Raw genomic sequence first — 17,164 nt, 5'->3', positions numbered from 1 at the left:
AATTCCAACAGCCTTTTTGCAAAAATGGAAAAGCCAATCATCAAATTTATACAGAAGTATAAGGTGCCTTCAACAGACAAAAACCATCTTGTAAAAGAGGGACAAAGTTACAGGACTCACACTTCCCAATTTAAAACTTGTTAGAAAGCCACAGTAATCAACACAGATTGGTGGGCTGGCCCGAGCACAGACACACAGACCACTGAAATCGAATTGAGAGCTCAGAAATCAACCCTCATATCAATGGCCAAATGATTTTTGACAAAAATGGGGCCCAGTCACTCAACAGGGAAACACTAAATAGTCTATTCAAATGGTTCTGAGAAAACCAGATAATGGTATACAAAAGACTGAAGGTAGACCCCTACCTCACACTATCTACAAAAATTAACTCAAAATGGATGAAAGACCTAAATTCAAGAACTAAAGTTATAAAACTAGAAGAAAACATAGCGAAGCAAATTCAGACCCTGTGTTAGGCAATGGTTTCTTAGACTTTATACCAAAAGAATGAGCAACAGGGATGTGAAAGGAAATGAAATAAACATCAGTGGCAGAGAGATTCCAAAAGGAGCTAAGAGGTCACTCTGGTGGGCACTTTTATGCACAATACAGACAACCCTTTTTAGGTTCTAATGAATTGGAACAGCTAGCAGTAAATACCTGAAACTATCAAACTACAACCCAGAACCCATGAATCTTGAAGACGATTGTATAAAAATGTAGCTTATGAGGGGTGACAATGTGATCGGGGAAAGCCATGTGGACCACAATCCCCTTTGTCCAGTGTATGGATGGATGAGTAGAAAAACGAGGGCAAAACAAACAAAAAGGCACCCAGTGTTCTTTTTTACTTTAATTGTTCTTTTCCACTTTAATTTTTATTCTTTGTGTGTGTGTGTGTGGGGGGGGTAATGAAAATGTTCAAAAATTAATTTTGGGGATGAACGCACAACTATATAATGGTACTGTGAACAACTGAATGTACACTTTATATTACTGCATGGTATGTGAATACATCTCAATAAAAATGAATGTTGAAAAAAAAAGCATGAGCAACAAAAGAAAAAAACAGATAAATGAGACATTATCAAAATTAAAAGCTTTTGTGCATCAAAGGACTTTATCATTAAAGCAAAAAAACAACCTACAGAGTAGGAGAAAATATTTGGAAACCACCTATCCTACAAGGGATTAATATCCAGAATATATAAAGAAATCCTACAATTCAATAACAAAAAGACAACCCAATTTAAGAACATTAAGAATACTTAGAACATTTCTTCAAAGAAGATTTTTTTTAAATGGCCAATAAGTACATGAAAAGATGTTCAAAATCATTAGATATTAGGGAAATTGCAAATCAAAACCACAATGAGATCCTGTTTCACATGTATTAGAATGGCTACTATTAAAAAAATAAATAAATAAATAAAGTGTTGGAAAGGATACGGAGAAATAGGAACACTCGTTCATTTTTGGTGGATATATAAAATAGTACAGCTGATGTGGAAGACAATTTGGCAGTTCTTCAGAAAGTTGTGTAGAATTACCATTTGACTTGGCAATTCCACTTCTAGGGATATACCCCAAGAAGTGAAAGCAGGGATTTGAACCGATATTTGCACACCAATGTTCACAGGGGCATTATTCATAATTGCCGAAATATGGAAGCAGCTCAAGTATCCAACAACGGATTAAAAGATAAATAAAATGTGTTTCTTTATAATGGAATATTATTCATTCCTAAAAAGGAGTGCAGTTGTGATACATGTAACAACATGGATGAACCCTGAAGACATCATTTTGAGTAAATAAGGCAGTCACAAAACAAGCAAATTCATAGAGTCAGAAACTAGATTACAGGTTACCAGGGACCAGGATAGGAGTAGGGAGTGAGGAGTTAATGCTTCACGTGTATAGAGTTTCTTTTTGGGTTGATGGAAATGTTTTGGTAATGGATGGTGGTGATGGTAGCACAACATTGGGAATGTAATTAACACCACTGAATTATATAGTTGAATGTGGTTAAAGGTGGAAATTTTAGATTGCGTGTATGTTAAATAATAACATTTATTGTATGTATGTTAAATAATAACATTTAGAATAAAATTTTTTAAAAAACCATAAAACAGTAAAACACAGTGAACCCTGATATGAACTACCGACTATAGCAAAGAGTACAATTATAATAAAGTTGTTTCATCAACAGTAGCAAAAAAAACCACACTACTGCAAACTGTTAATAATAGAGAAAAACGGGGGTCGGGGGTAGAGTGGGAATAATATGGGAACCCTATATTTTCTGCATGATTTTTCTATAAAACTACAACTTCCCTAATTGGAAAAAAAAAAAAAAAGCTTTGATACAGGAAGTAGTGAAGAATTGAGGGCATTTTTGTAATTAATGTCTCACCTGAGTTCAATTCATCAATTTTATTCATAATTCCCCTGTAGCAGGCCAAATAATGGCTCTCCCAAAGATGTTCATGTCCTAATCCTTGGAACCTCCTTACATGGTATGATAAATTGAATTATGTACCTCAACACAGACAGGGTCTTAATCTTAATCCATGTCCCTCTTGGAAAAGGTTATTTTCAATTAAGGTGTGGCCCAACTGAAAGAGGGTAGGTGTTAATCCTGATTACTAATGGCCTTATAAAAAGAACCGAGAAGTCACAGCAGCCAGAAAGGAGAGGACATCACCATGTGAGATACAAACCAAGGAACCCCAATGACTGCCAGAAGCCAGCACCAGAATGCTACAGACTTTGAGAGAAAAAGCATCATGTTCCTTATGCCTTAATTTTGGACTTCTTCTAGCCTCAAAACCATGAGCCAATAAATTCTTGTTCTTTAAGAACCTCACACCCCCCACCCCATCCCACCAAATGTTTACACTAGGTTTAAAAAAATAGATTATATAAAATAAAGGTTTTTTTTTTTGGAAAAATAAAGCATTTTTAAATATTAAGTGTAAAAAATAAAACATTGCCTATCCACTACTTAGAACTGTTCCCAGGCATTCTTAGCATTATGTTGCTACTAAAATGTCATTAACTTTCTAGGCAAATGCATTCCAATTCAGAGAGAGGGAAAATCAGTTGCTCTTATTCAGATGAAAATGTAGCCACTTATACAGCTCCTCTGGGAGCTATATAACCTACTAACTTCCTTTTCTTTGGAGCAAATGTTTTAGAACATTTAAAAATATTTGCCTCATCAAAGCACAAGCTTAATGATTATAATTCAAAGTCAAATTTAATCTTTTCATTCCCTGATATATTTCTATGTAGATTTATTTAGTCACATAGTTCATATGATTACAGTCTCTGTAGAACATTATACCTGGCGTCTTTTCAAGTAGTCAAGTGCAATTTGTACATTCTGTAGTCTGTGAAAACGCATCCGACCTTTCTCTCTGGGCTAAAAACAGAAAAACACAATGTATAAAAAATACATATATATAGTTTCTGACACCGTTAACCATGCTAAATTAAATATACTTTCTGCTCATCTAAATATGGGAAAACAGTATTCGCTGTTCAGGTAAACCTGTAAAATTGTTAAAAGAAGCATTTTCTTTGTATTATCTGGGATTGAATTTAAACTACTGGGGATTTTCCCATACATGTCTTCTTTAAACATTTGCTTTATTACATTTTTTTATTTAAATAAAAGCAAAAAATACCATAAACATTCTCCCTTTTCATATTCACTAATAGTATAATTTCAACCTACAGTTATTTTGGTATGGATGCACAAAGAACTAAATGCCATCACCTATTCTACCTTCTCAGTAAACACTAATGCTTAGCAAGAAGGTTTTATAATTATATATGTGTGCATGTTAATTCAAATGAGGTGAAGTAGCACGCAGTTAGTTTAAAAATCACCAAGAAGGAGAAAGACAAGAGATTTACTTAGCCATGATAGAGGAAGAGAGGAAACCAATTAATATATTTCCTCTTTATTTTCTTTTAGTTTTTTTACAAAATCAGTTGAACTCTATAATAATCAGAAAGGATTCTATGATGTTTTACACTGTTCAGGGATGAACATGATTATGATCAGTCTCAGGAAAACTGACAAACCACAATTCCTTTCCTTGATGCCGTTTCTCTTAAGAAACATTACAAGTTGAAAGAAGGAAAACATAAGGAAATGGGGCTGAGAAAATGCTTAACAAAAATACAAAGAATGGAACTGAAATTTATCACATAAAATATTCCAAAGGGAAAAAAAAGAAAATTGACAGCTTAGCTTCTCAAATATTCGTAAGTTGCTGAAGCCAAAGGCGCCATAATATAACAGACAACAGAACACAGAAGGCAAAAAATAAGTTCTGTGTAATAGGTAGAAATGATGTTGATAAATTCAGCCACTGGATCTAAGAAAAGCACAATTTCTAATGAAATCAGGGGCACTTGGGATGTAGATGATAAAAGAAGCACATCTGTCTTAAAAAGGTGGGTTAATGTCAGCTAAGTGTTATGAAGATTAAATAGCTCTGTGAGCTCTATCAGGACTCTAGATTTTAAAATTCCACCCCCTTCTAAATAGCATTAGACATATTTGTAAAGAATGTCCATCAAATATCTATTGTCAAGCAGGTAAGATTTAAAACAGAAATTTAAATACCACACAGTATTTCCATAAATTTTAAAATATCAATTCCAGGAGTGGAATGAATATTCATAAAAGTTAGCAAGCTAGCAGTTAAGATTTCCATATTTATATAAAAACTATATAAAATTCTTTAGCTATACTGCCATGAATGTAATTTAAGCAAATATGTTCAATTACCATGTGGCTCATAATAATGTATAAGCAATTGAATTATTTCAGATCTCTGGAGATTAATTTAAAGAGAAAATATTTCCTTTGTTCAATTTTTCAGTACACACACATTCACCTTACTGTGGGTTTTGGTCCTTTCTATTCTTTTCTAAAAAGGAGTCTGAACCCGTGAGTTACTTCTCTATCATGTTAGCGCTCACCACACTGGAACGGCTAGGTTAGTAGGGTTATGGGGGCCGACACCTACCCCCTTATCCTCATCCTCCACATCCTCATGCTGCTCATATTCGCATGCTTCTGTTGCACTCACCAATCGTAAGGTCTTCAAAAAATCTCGCTCCCTTGGCTAATGAACATAACAGACAGAAGATAGGACAGCAAAGACACAAGACAGACCAGAAATGAAAAAGAATAGCATGAACAGAACATAATGGAGAACAGGTAACCAAGAAAGGGAGGTAATGTTCACAAAAAAAGGAAATGACACCTGAGGAATGGGTTAGACCATATTTCAGAAAGCGCTGATTATTTCCTTGCTATTTGTGAGTCTTTTAATATGAAGTTTTATTATGCATCCAACTTCTGCTAAGCAAAATCCAAAGGAAAAAAAAAGAAGCAAGAACAAAAACAGTATTTTAATTACATAACTGATTATATAAATGAGGTCATCAAAGTGCTGCAATCTCTCAAATTCATGTCACTTGAAGTCTGAAAATGCTTAGAAATCTAACCAGCACTCTTTTTTTTTTAAATTTTCAGGCAGAAATCATATCCCAAAGGATGAATATTGCAAAAATCTGAACGACCTGTGCTGAAAACACACTGGTCATATGCAAAGAAGATAACAGATTCTTCAAAATAAATTAGGAAACTTAAAACTTACCAAAGTATCTCCTGAAAGAACCTCTAAAAGAGAAATCAAATTGTGTCCATCCCTTAAGTCTTCATAGAGGTCATTCACATGCTTTCGAACCTACACAGAGAAAAGCAATTTAAATCTTGTGGTTCCAGAACCCAGAATCATTTTTAACACTCTTATAAACAAGGAAGGGGTCAAGTAGAAAACATTCTCTAAATGGTACAAATTCACGCAGATATCTGTTTTTGTTTTTTTAACTCTCGGTTAAAAACCTAAAAGCAATTTCAGATCAATAACACATAAAAACAAGTAGAATCATTGCATATTTAACACACTAGAATAAATGTAAGCCTAGACAACTACATGGGGTTACATTTTTAAATATATAGGCAATGCCCTGACGTTATTCACGATTCCTCATTCAGCCACCAAAGCCACCTTGACCTGAGGGTCAGGTTTTTACTTTCTCTGGTCCATAGCAGGATCAAGAGTGCCAGAGGCACACACTCCACATCTTAGGATCCACAGATGTAAGCTGGGTGAAGGGTACATGAGACTATTTTTGCAACTCCCTGTGAGTCTATAATTATTTCAAAATAAAAAGTTCATAAAAAATCTATAGATGTCCAGTTAGAAGGCTTCTGTCCAACCTTCCTCTGTATGACATCAATCTTGTGGTGGAGGGTTTTCAAACCCACGTAACACTAGCACAAAATTAACATACTACCACTAGGAGCTACCCATTTATAAGAAGCCTGACTTAAGCCTCTGATTTTAGATCTCAAACCTACAAAAATTCCCCAAAAGCTCTGTTCAGTCTGCTAAGTAGGGATATCTCCTAAAAGTTAAGGTTCAGTTTGTAAGTACTGGGCCCAGTGAAAGTTTGTGCTAGATGGACAAATGTCAAAGCACGCTAGTAAAATGGCTATTCCACAGTGTATTGGCACATGTCCATTTTTCACCTTTTAGTGATTCTGGGATGTATTATGTTGGCATTGCTCTCACGAAAGGAGCCAGAAATGGTCTAGAAAGGGGCAGGAACCAGAATCTCACCTACTTCACACATGGCACAAGCCCAGGTAAACTCTAAAGGTTTTATTCATGAGTCAAATTTCTCTTCATGCCAAACCATCAAGTGAATGTACAACACAAAGTAATAAAAAGATCTAAAATATGACTAAAAGTGTCCAAGAAGCAAGAAAAGATCTAATATGAACAGAAAGCAAACCTCTGATGGCATCTCCTTCATTCCAAAAAAGAAGTTTAAGTCCCCTTAAACTTTATCATCATGATTGACTATATACATGTTTTACCATCTCTTTTATTAGTGTCAGAAAATATTTTTGATTGATGAAGAAAAATTTCCCTTAGGTGTATCATATCAAATTCACCAACTCCTATGCCAGTGTTTTGGAACTTTTTGCCTAAATCACAGAACCTTTTAATATTCAAATACCCATATCTGCATCATTAACTACAAATAACAAAATTATTCAACTTAGGCTCAATCGCTCTACCATGAAGTAAATGCTAATATCAACAACACTTATAAAATGGCCAACAAAACTGAAGGTGAGTCAAGTTACTTTGAATCAAGGGTCCATCTTCACAAATTAATATTTTAACTTTGATTTCCCAATTCCCAAGAAACATGAGTTGAATCTTTGGTGTCACAATATAATTATGCCACAGTAAAAAGAAAGTTAAAAAATATTTTATTTTTCTAAGGAAAAAAAAACAACAAAAAAAATCATAAATTTTAGGCAATCCTTACTTAGAAAATCTAAAACATCCAAACAAGTTAAAAAGCGATTATCCATTCCATCAGAATATTTACCTTGGGATAGCACTAAATGATAAGTACTCAATTATATTTCAGAGTTGAACCAATTTTCAAGGACCTTTTCAGCAACACAACTACTAATTAAAACTAAGAGATCACATTTAGATAAACAATAGTATCAGCAACTAGTCCTCAGTCAGCTGCTTAATCTTTCAAAATAAATGACTTTATTGTACAAGACAGACAACCGTGGCACACAGAAGGGACAGTGGAACACAAGCAAAAATCAGGAGGGGGCTTCCCATGACCGCAACTAACACACAGTGCTGAGAATTCCTCTACTACACCCCTGCCTGCCAGAGTCACATTTCACTCTATAAGTCACTTCGTATGCAATTCTCACTCCTGGACGATTGGAAATGATGTGCGATTCTGTACACTTATTTCATAGGAAGGCCATTTCACAACTTGTCTTGCTAGAATTAAATCCTCCAGATTGTGGAAACTTTCCAAAAGCAGGTATCATTTGTCACCATCCTATATTGCAATAATAAAAATTAAATTAGAAATGCTTAGAGAAGAAAAATAATATGCCATGCAAAACCAAATTAGAAAAATGGAAAACATGTTGTAAGAGGAAAAGAATTAAGAGCGATGCATTTTCATTTTAGTCCTGCTTCTTTCATTGGCTTCATGAAGTTGTACCAGCTGCCTAAACTCTCTAGGCCTATATTTTCATCTGCAAAATTTAGGTTTGAGGGCAGATGATGTCTAGTTCAAACTAGAAAACAAAAATTCTATAATCTGAAAATAAAGCTATTATTGTTTTTTAAAATCTGTGACCTATCAACTTGAAAGAAAATATGTAAAATGGAAAGCTACTCTAAGCCTTGTGGCTTAATTGTCTTAAGAATTTTAGAAGAAATTACAGAAATAACTTAACTTCACTTTTGTAATGCTTGAAAAAGTCCTGAGACATTGGTTATCATATTGCCTTCTGTTCCTTCTCAGGTGATTATTCTGAAAGTTCACAGAAATACTGAATATGAAAACAACTTATTAGAAAATGCTATCACAAATGCAAGGTATCATTATCATCTTCATCATTCTATGAAAAGCAACTCGCCGTTATATTAACAACAATAAACAAAAATTCACAAACATTGAGTTATCAGTAGGTACTTGCCCCTGTGCTAAGTGGTTTATAAATACTGGCTCTTTTTCCTCACCACAAACAAATGGGATAAAAGAAAATGTCTTAAAAATTAACATTATGGAGTAGTGGTAGTAAAACAACTGAGAGGGAAAATGGGCTCCAGAGAAATATCTGATCAAATGAATACATTAGGGAAAGAAAAGATAAAAAGGAAAAGGGAAATTAAACAGTTAAACTGCTAGAGATACTGGCAAAAGCTTTTTATTTTGTCCTAAGTCTGAGTCATAGACGTTAGGCCTGGTAACTTTCCTTCACAGATGACTACACTAACTGCCAATGACCTTAACCTTCTGTTTTCAAATTTTAATGAAACATTCCTTCTTTTCTTTTTGGATATCTTCTCCCTGTGGGGCAAACAACTGTCTACATAAATAGTGCCAGAGGAAATAAGGAGCAAAGTAAAAGCACTATGAGGTACTCTGGGATTAAATTATGTAACTTGAATTACATAATAAAGGCCAAGCACCACTTTCTTTATTCCACACAGTTCTCCCAGAATTTTGCAGTGCTTTTAAAATGAGTGTACTTCTTTGCAACTGCAGTATACCTGTAGAGGGCATTAATCTTCTGCTTAAGAGAACATCCTAAGGAAGGAAAATAAGTAGACTAGAAAATAGTTTATAGGGGGAAAAGTCCTAAACAAGGTGCTGGAGATGACACAGGCAATACGCCACAATTATTTTGAAAAAGAACAGGGTATATTATTCCAGGTCTTTATCATCTACATAGCTTAACTGATCAAAAATAGTATTCCAAAAATTTCATTTTGTTAACCTAAACTTTTTTTTGGTAACAGGCTCTTAAATGAGCTAAATAAAATCCAAATTAGAAGAAAAGAAGATCTTATAGCTCCTTACTTAATATTTAAAGCTGCCTTTTTCAAAATTCTGACTTCATGATGGTTGATGCAAATCTGGAAAAATTCCAGAGAAACTTTACTTCCTGTATTGCTACCGTGTAGCTACCATTCAATGCAGGTCAGTAAACCTTTACTGAACATTCTTTATATAAAAAGGTATTTTTTAATTGCTAGGGGTACAAAGGTAAATAATTGAGAGTGTCACATCTTAAAGCCTTCAGTCTAACTGAGGTGACAGAAACTTAAGAAATTTCAGTGTCAAGTAAATATATTCAGAGCACACACAGGAAGCCTTGGAGGAGCTTTAACCCCGCCTGGTATCCAAGAAGTCCCCCAGAAGAAAAGATGGGAATGTTCCAGGTGGACGGAAGAGCAAGAACAAAGGAAAAAGGCAAGGACCCATGAAACAGTATGGCAAATTCCAAGGAAGGAAAGCATTCCATGGAGTCCATGAAGTGTGCGGTAAAAGATAGGACAGGAAAGACAGATGTGGAGACAAGGCAGGCATTTTACAAGTTAAGAAGCTCAGACCTTTTCTAAGCACAAACACTGATGGCTTTTTAAAAAGCAAGAGGAAGTCATAATATCTCTCATCGATATAAAAGCGTCCATGTAAACTATCATCTTGAGCAAACCTAAGTCACAGGTAGAGCCAAGGGCCTAATCTGTACACTATAATGGAGGAAAAGTCCCTCAGGAAAAAACAACCTAGAGAGAAGATTCAATGAACCCTGAGTAAAATGCAAACATCCTAGCACAGCAGCAGAAAACAAAGTATCAGTCCATAAAGGATTCACGGTATACTCTTAAAGAAGATCTACACCTAAGGGATATAGCATTCTGAAATCAATCGGCTATCTTTAGATAGTAACATAAATAATGAAAGAAGGCTTATCCAAATGAGATCGTCTTACTGCCTTGTACTTACTGGATGAAGAGAAGGGGATGGTACGCTTCAGCAAAAACTATTAATTAAAATGTTTTTCAATACAATGTTTTTAGTTCAAACAAATACAGTCATGCAAAATTAGCTATCAAGTTCTCCAGGGAGAAATCCTTAGAAGTCTTACTTCAAAAATAAATAAAAATAATGTGTCAATATCTCACAATTTCAATTATTGACAAGTAAATTGATGTTTTTAAAATACAAAGAAATGCTTAAAAATAATGTATTCTCTTCTCTTAGGCAGTTGTCTTACCTGAACAGTTTTATTACAAATTTATTTCAGTCCTTTCTTCAAGAGTTGTGTAAGAATAAAACTACAACTCAAACTACCTAAATTAACATAAATTCTAAATTGGTACATTTAAATTTAATGGGAAATATCCTTATCTGATGCAATAAAAAAGTTGTCAGCTTTTCTTTATAGGCAATATGTTAAGTCAGCATCAAGACCATACATAATTCATCTCGACTTCTTTGTTTTTTTTTTAACTACAAAATAAAGATCTTTGTCATACCCATTAATGGATATAACAATGAAAAGGTTTTTTAAAAAAATCTCTGTCAGCAATGGGTGGTACACATAATCCGTCTAATTTATTTTGGACCTGATGAGTTCTTTGAGAAAAGAAGAATTTTTCTTTTAAGATTTCAGGTTGATAATCTACAATCAATTTAAAAAAACAACTAAAGCTAAAAAGTCTTTTCTAGACTTTCACCACAAGGTGGAACTACAAATAGTCAAATAAAATAAATGCACTTACATTAATGATAAACACTTTACAATTTGGAGACATTTTAATCACTGTTGCACATAGGTATTTTTTATATTTTCTTCTCTACAGTTTCACCACAGTTATAGGAATTTTATAAAAGGCTATTTTAATTTAAAGTATGGGTTTATTCTCTTTTCTGTAACACTTTTCAAATATTCTCTGTATGTCTGTATATGTGTGTGTGGTTTGGGTTTGGGTTTGGGTTGGTTGGTTATAGTTGGCTTTTAGTTTCGGAAGAGCTTTCCTTCTAGCTCTTCCCTGTGTCAACAGGAAAGCAAACAAAAATCTATTTTTTGTATGTGTTTTCCCTTCAGCGTGCACATCTTTTATCTCTTGCACAGCTGCACAGATCTTGGTTCTAAACAATGACAATTTTACTAATTGGAAATAAGGGAGAAATTTTACTAATTGGAAACTAAGGGAGAAATAAATTCAGAAATCAATTCCTCTGGTCCTTCATATCAAAAATAACTTTTTGGTACCTGCCACTGATTTTTAGAGTAAATTACTATTAAACATGTGTTCTAAACAACTTCTATACTACAATGTCAAACACTGAGCCCTAGTTTGTACAGACATCAACATTATCCATTCCATTTATGAGAAAGAGAAGAATAGATAATAAATATCATTGTGCAGTCTTAAAAAGGGGGTGGGGAGATTTAGGGAAAACAAAAGGATGTTTCTGTCCAATATTCTGTCCTTGAGGGTGAAATCCAGTGATGTCTGACAGGAGGATAAGGGCCTCACATTTTTTAAGTTTTTCATTCTTCTTATTTTTTTATATAAACCTTTCTTTTAAACTTTTCATCACTTCATAAAATCATGGTAAGTACTACTACATCAAGAGTTGTAAAAATAGCATAAAAAGAAGAGGAAGAAGCAATCACTGGCATTTTTATGTGCACCCCTTTCCTATTGCTCCTACCTTCCCCAAAACTTGGGCAATAGAAAGAAAAAGCTTAGGAAAGTGGAGGTCATAATTACTTTAACATTTCTGATGAGTAACTAATAAGCTAGTCAATGAAACAATTCTTATATGAATGGAAATATGCACAGTAATATGCCAAGGCAATTATGACAACTACAGCAGAATATTATTATGATAGCTAGATATTACATGGATTAATATGCACCAGGTCCTAGAAAATAAAACCAGGCATAAAGCAAAACCTTGTTAACACAGGTAGTCCATAATTACAACTTCATAGTTCTATTTTTTACCAACCAGCATTTTAAAGAGATTTCCACTATATTCTCAAATCCCAGCACTCACTGAAAGAGTTTGGAAAGAGAATTGATATTTTTCAGTAAAAACATTTTTAAGTTATTTTATAGCATTTTAAATTAATTATGTTTTATTTAAATTATTGTCATGACAAAAACTTACAACTAGTTCAAAATGTGTATTTTTCCAATAAACCCCCAATTAATGGCTCACCAACTTCATGTATCAGGTAAAATCACACAAACTTCATGAATCAGATTCAAATTAATTATTTTAAATGCAAAGCTTCAAAGAATACATGTAATCTCTTAAATCTTCTTGCTTCATATTACCACTCTATCAATTCCTACCCATCCTCCTCACTCAACATATTCCCTATTCCCTGTAAGTGTACAAATCTTCATCCCAATTTTCTCCCTCTATATTTAATGTGGCAGATCCATAGGCCAGTCACTTCTTATGCAACTGTTATATTTCTCCCTGGTAGAGATTCTTTTCCCCAAAATGTCTAGAAACAATATTTTTAAGTACAGCAAACTAATATCTATATAGTGTTTGAAGCATTGCCTTCAACTCTTAACAAGAGCTGTCAGACACAGAACATTGTCAGTGTTAATTTACTCTATATTTCTCTGCTTTCATGAAACTGGAATCAAGAGACAAAGATTCTAGATCCAAATCCTAACAATTATTAGCTATATGGCTTTTTGTATGACAGTTAACATCTCTGAGAGCCTTGCTGTTCTCAACCAAACCTTCCTTGCATGGACAGCTGGAAGTTCCAATGAGAAAATTTATGTAAAAGTGCTCTAGAACTGAAAGGTATTATACAGAGGTAAGTTATCCTCAAAACTTGATTATCTAGTCCAATGGATTCTCAATTTTATCAGACCCACTCCCTTTTATAACAAAAAGTACTTAACATTCACTTTATTATTCTGAAATGAAATTCAGAAAAATTTATAAGTTCTGTACACATAATTCCACATACACTTATATACCTAAAACACAGACAAAAGAAGAAAATAACAAAAGTGCAATTTTAAGAATATTTCATAGAAGAAATAATCGCATAGTCAGATTGCATGTACACTAGGTCATCATGACTGCCATGCCCACAAATGTAGGCAAATGCAAGCATGCTATATTAGTGACCAAAATGACCCCAGAAGCATTGCCATTAAGGAGTCTTATCAAAATAGTCAACTCTTGACAATGTTTTGAGCACATAGTGTAACCTTCCTTCGATTTATATAGTGGCTTCAATAATAAAAATTCAACATATTGTAAAAGAAGGAAAAAAAATTCTTTGGATTTAAATGAAAAAGAGTTAGGTCTTAGCTCAGAAATTATAAAAAGGCTTTACTCCTTCATGGATGACAGGGATATATTTGAAAGTCATTTGGGAAGGGGGATAATTCCTTCACTGTGCAGAAGTCATCTAGCATCCCTGGTCCCCACTCAAAGAGGCTAAGGTACAAGCCCTGCCTCCATCATTGAGACACCCAAACAAGAGTCCCACAAGTTCCAAAACACCTCTAGGAGATAGGACCACCTTCATGAGAACCACTGATGTTGACTATGTAACTTGCCAGCTCCCATCAAACAACCAACGAGATATGAGACTTCCTTTCTAAGGCAGTGGTTCTTAAGCTCTTTGATCTCAGGACTTCTACAGATTTTTAAAAAGTATTAAGACTCCCCCAAAGAGATTTGTTAATGTGGATTTTATCTATTCATATTTACTGACTTAGAAATTAAAAGCAAGAGTTTTAAGATACTTATTTTAAAATAACAATAAATTATCACACATTAACACAAAGTATTAAGAAAAATAGCTACATTTTTCAACACCAAAAAAAATTTAGTGAGAAGAATGGCATTGTTTTACAGTTTTGCAAATTTCTTTAATGTCTGGCTTAAATGACAGCTGGATTCTCATATTTGCTTCTGTATTCAATGTGCCATATCACATTACAAGTAGCCTCTGGGAAACTGCACTGTATACAAAGTGAAAAAGCAAGTAACAACTGAGTATCACTACAAAAATAGTTCTAACATCTCAGATCCCCTGAAAGCAGCCTGAGACTTTCAAGGGTTCCCAGACCACACCTTGAAAACTACTGTTCTAAGGCACCATGCTAAGGAGCTAAGGAGTAAGCGAAATGCAAAATCAGTGAGAGAGGCCTATTATCAAGCAACTTTGAACCAAATAATAAAACAAATCATCATAAAACAATACAAGTGTCACTGTTAAAGGCAAAATGCAGTGAAAACAGTTCACCATATTCTGTTAGTGCTCTGGAGTGATATGCTTCCAACAATGCATTCACCAGGCCTTACTTTATTTTGCACACAGAACAGAGGCTGTAAAGAAAGCAGGACCTAGTAAGTTTTAAGGCTGAAAGCAGAGCCCATAACACTGGGATAAAGAGACAATGGAAAGTAGAATTAAATGGGTGATGGAGTTGGGTGGCAGAGTTTGAATCTTTGCTCCTCCACTTACCAGCTACATCACAGTTTTGCCCCTCTTTAAAACAAGGATAATAAGAGTTAATACTTCCATAGGGTCACTGTAAAGATTAATGTGTAATATCTGTAAAATATTTATAACTGTGCCAGTACATAATAAATGCTAACTATTACAATTATTATCTTCTGTCCTTAGAGAAGAAAGGAAATGGAAAGGCCTCATTGAGCTTCTGAGCTCCCCAGAGCTGTAAAACTAACAAAAGTTAATGTACACCTACAGGAGCACATACTGCAGAAATAAGGCTTTTAAGGACAAAAAAGGAAAGAAATAACATGGATGCATTAAGAAATGTATGTTGGTAGCAATAGATAACCAGAACACATACTTGGATTTAAACGACCTCAGCTCAAATCTTGGCTTCATCACTTAGTAACTAACTGATATTGAACAAGACACTTAACATATCCGAACTGATTCTCATCTATAAAATGGGGCGTAATAATATTACACACTTAGTAGAATTACTGACACCGAAATGAAACAATGTTTGAGAAAATGCTTTACAAAAAGCTATAAAAACTTTATTTTCATGCCTTTATATAAACTGGGCAATGAAACTAGTAAACAAATGCCCTATTCCAAAATATCACCCATCCCTTCCACTAACTGAAGATACATTCAGGTAAATACAATCAGTTCCTCATTAAAGATAAAGATAATTCCTGAAATACAACATTCTACCAGTCATTTGCTCCTTAACGTCATTTCCCTTTCAGACTGGTTTTCCTCTTAACACCTAGCTATTACCAGTTTCAATAAAGAAATCTTAATCTCGGTTGAAGGTAATAGAGCCACTGCAGTGTAAGGCAAGCATGGTGGGATTCCAGAATAAAAGCCTTCAACACTGAGAAGGCAGCCTGAGGATCCCAGGCAGCTGATGAATGGGGAAAAAAAGGTGGAGGAAAAAGATTTATGAAAGTGCCCAATGAAAATAAAATTCTACTACACTGCAATTCTGATTAAACCACTGGTTGTGGCAACTGCCCTGAATACTTCTGAACTGAATTATCTCTTTTGGGCCTTTTGTCAAACGTACTTTTATAGGTTGCCAATGCCTATTATCCAGTGATTCGTTGGATAATGTCAATGGATATTAAATGGATAATTTCCCCCAAATAACAACTGTTCTCTCTCCTTCTGGAATCATTTAAAATACCAACCTTTTCCAACATAGCAGTTTATAGAAAAAATAGTTCTATAGTTTCTAGAAAACAGAGTTACAATTTAAGCACACACACAAAAATCAAAGAACCAACTGAGCACTTAAAGTAGCTTAACCTACGTCATGGCTGGTGTCTAACATGGCTCAGTCAGTCAACCATACAGTGAGCCATTGGTGTTCATATGAGTCAGCTCCAGGCTTAGAAGAAAGCAAGTGCTAGGCAATAATAAAACTCCACACATGCATAAGGCTCCAGAAAAGGTGGAGCTGGAAAGGGTGGATATCTTCTGATCACACCTTCATGGGCACTTCCTGGTGTCCTTTTCAGGGCATTATTTGCCTGGGCAAAAGACTACCATGGGAGAAGATAACACATGGTGGCCTCTTCTCTTTTTAAAGTCTCAAATATTAGAAAACCTGCAGGCTTTCTCAGTAGAATATCTGGTAGTTTTAAGGCTGTGATATTCTGCTTCCTTATATGCAAGCTAATTCATTCCTCTTTAAATACAAGCCCATTTCCATGAGTCCTTACAAATAAACAACTATGAACAACTGCTTGCATCCTCTTCACTACATCTTTGAAATAACCAGAACTATGATCAAAACAACTTTAACAGGGAGATGAACACTAAAACTATTTTTAAAGACTCCCCCAGATGATGAGATTCTTCTGCCTCTGCTACAATCCATTCCAATGCTTAACACCTCTTCCCTGTCAAAGAATTTTTTCTTAATCCATATGATACTCCAGGTCCTAGGTACCACAACTTACATTTTCAAAAATAAAAAAAAAAACCCACTGCGTGACATATCTGAAGAATTGATGTTTGGAATGGAATTATAAATACAGGTATATTCCCTTAATTTCTTAATGGAAAAAAGTTGACAGACTAAAATTAATTTCTACAACAGAAATATACTTTTTGCTGGAGGACTGAAACTTTCAAGATTCCAACAAAGTGACCACTTTCTGAAAGAAATGACAATTTTGCCAAATTTACAGA

At 34.4% G+C, this 17,164-nt stretch overlaps 1 protein-coding gene across 22 annotated transcripts in view; it reads right to left on the bottom strand.

Annotated features, from left to right (window-relative positions):
* DST (dystonin) overlaps positions 1-17,164 on the bottom strand; it is a 489,857-nt gene that overhangs the window by 220,620 nt on the left and 252,073 nt on the right. For all 22 annotated transcript variants that reach the window (XM_037843232.1, XM_037843222.1, XM_037843223.1 and 19 more), the window contains 2 exons: positions 5,685-5,774; positions 3,350-3,427 (listed from right to left, as the gene is read on the bottom strand). In XM_037843232.1, coding sequence (XP_037699160.1) covers positions 3,350-3,427; positions 5,685-5,774 — 168 coding nt within the window. The remainder of the gene's footprint in view (positions 1-3,349; positions 3,428-5,684; positions 5,775-17,164) is intronic.

Source organism: Choloepus didactylus, chromosome 7, assembly GCF_015220235.1.
Source record: "Choloepus didactylus isolate mChoDid1 chromosome 7, mChoDid1.pri, whole genome shotgun sequence".
In the NCBI taxonomy this organism is placed as follows: domain Eukaryota; kingdom Metazoa; phylum Chordata; class Mammalia; order Pilosa; family Megalonychidae; genus Choloepus; species Choloepus didactylus.
The sequence above is the reverse complement of the archived record's forward strand: the minus strand, read 5'-3'. Positions and strand labels throughout refer to the sequence as shown.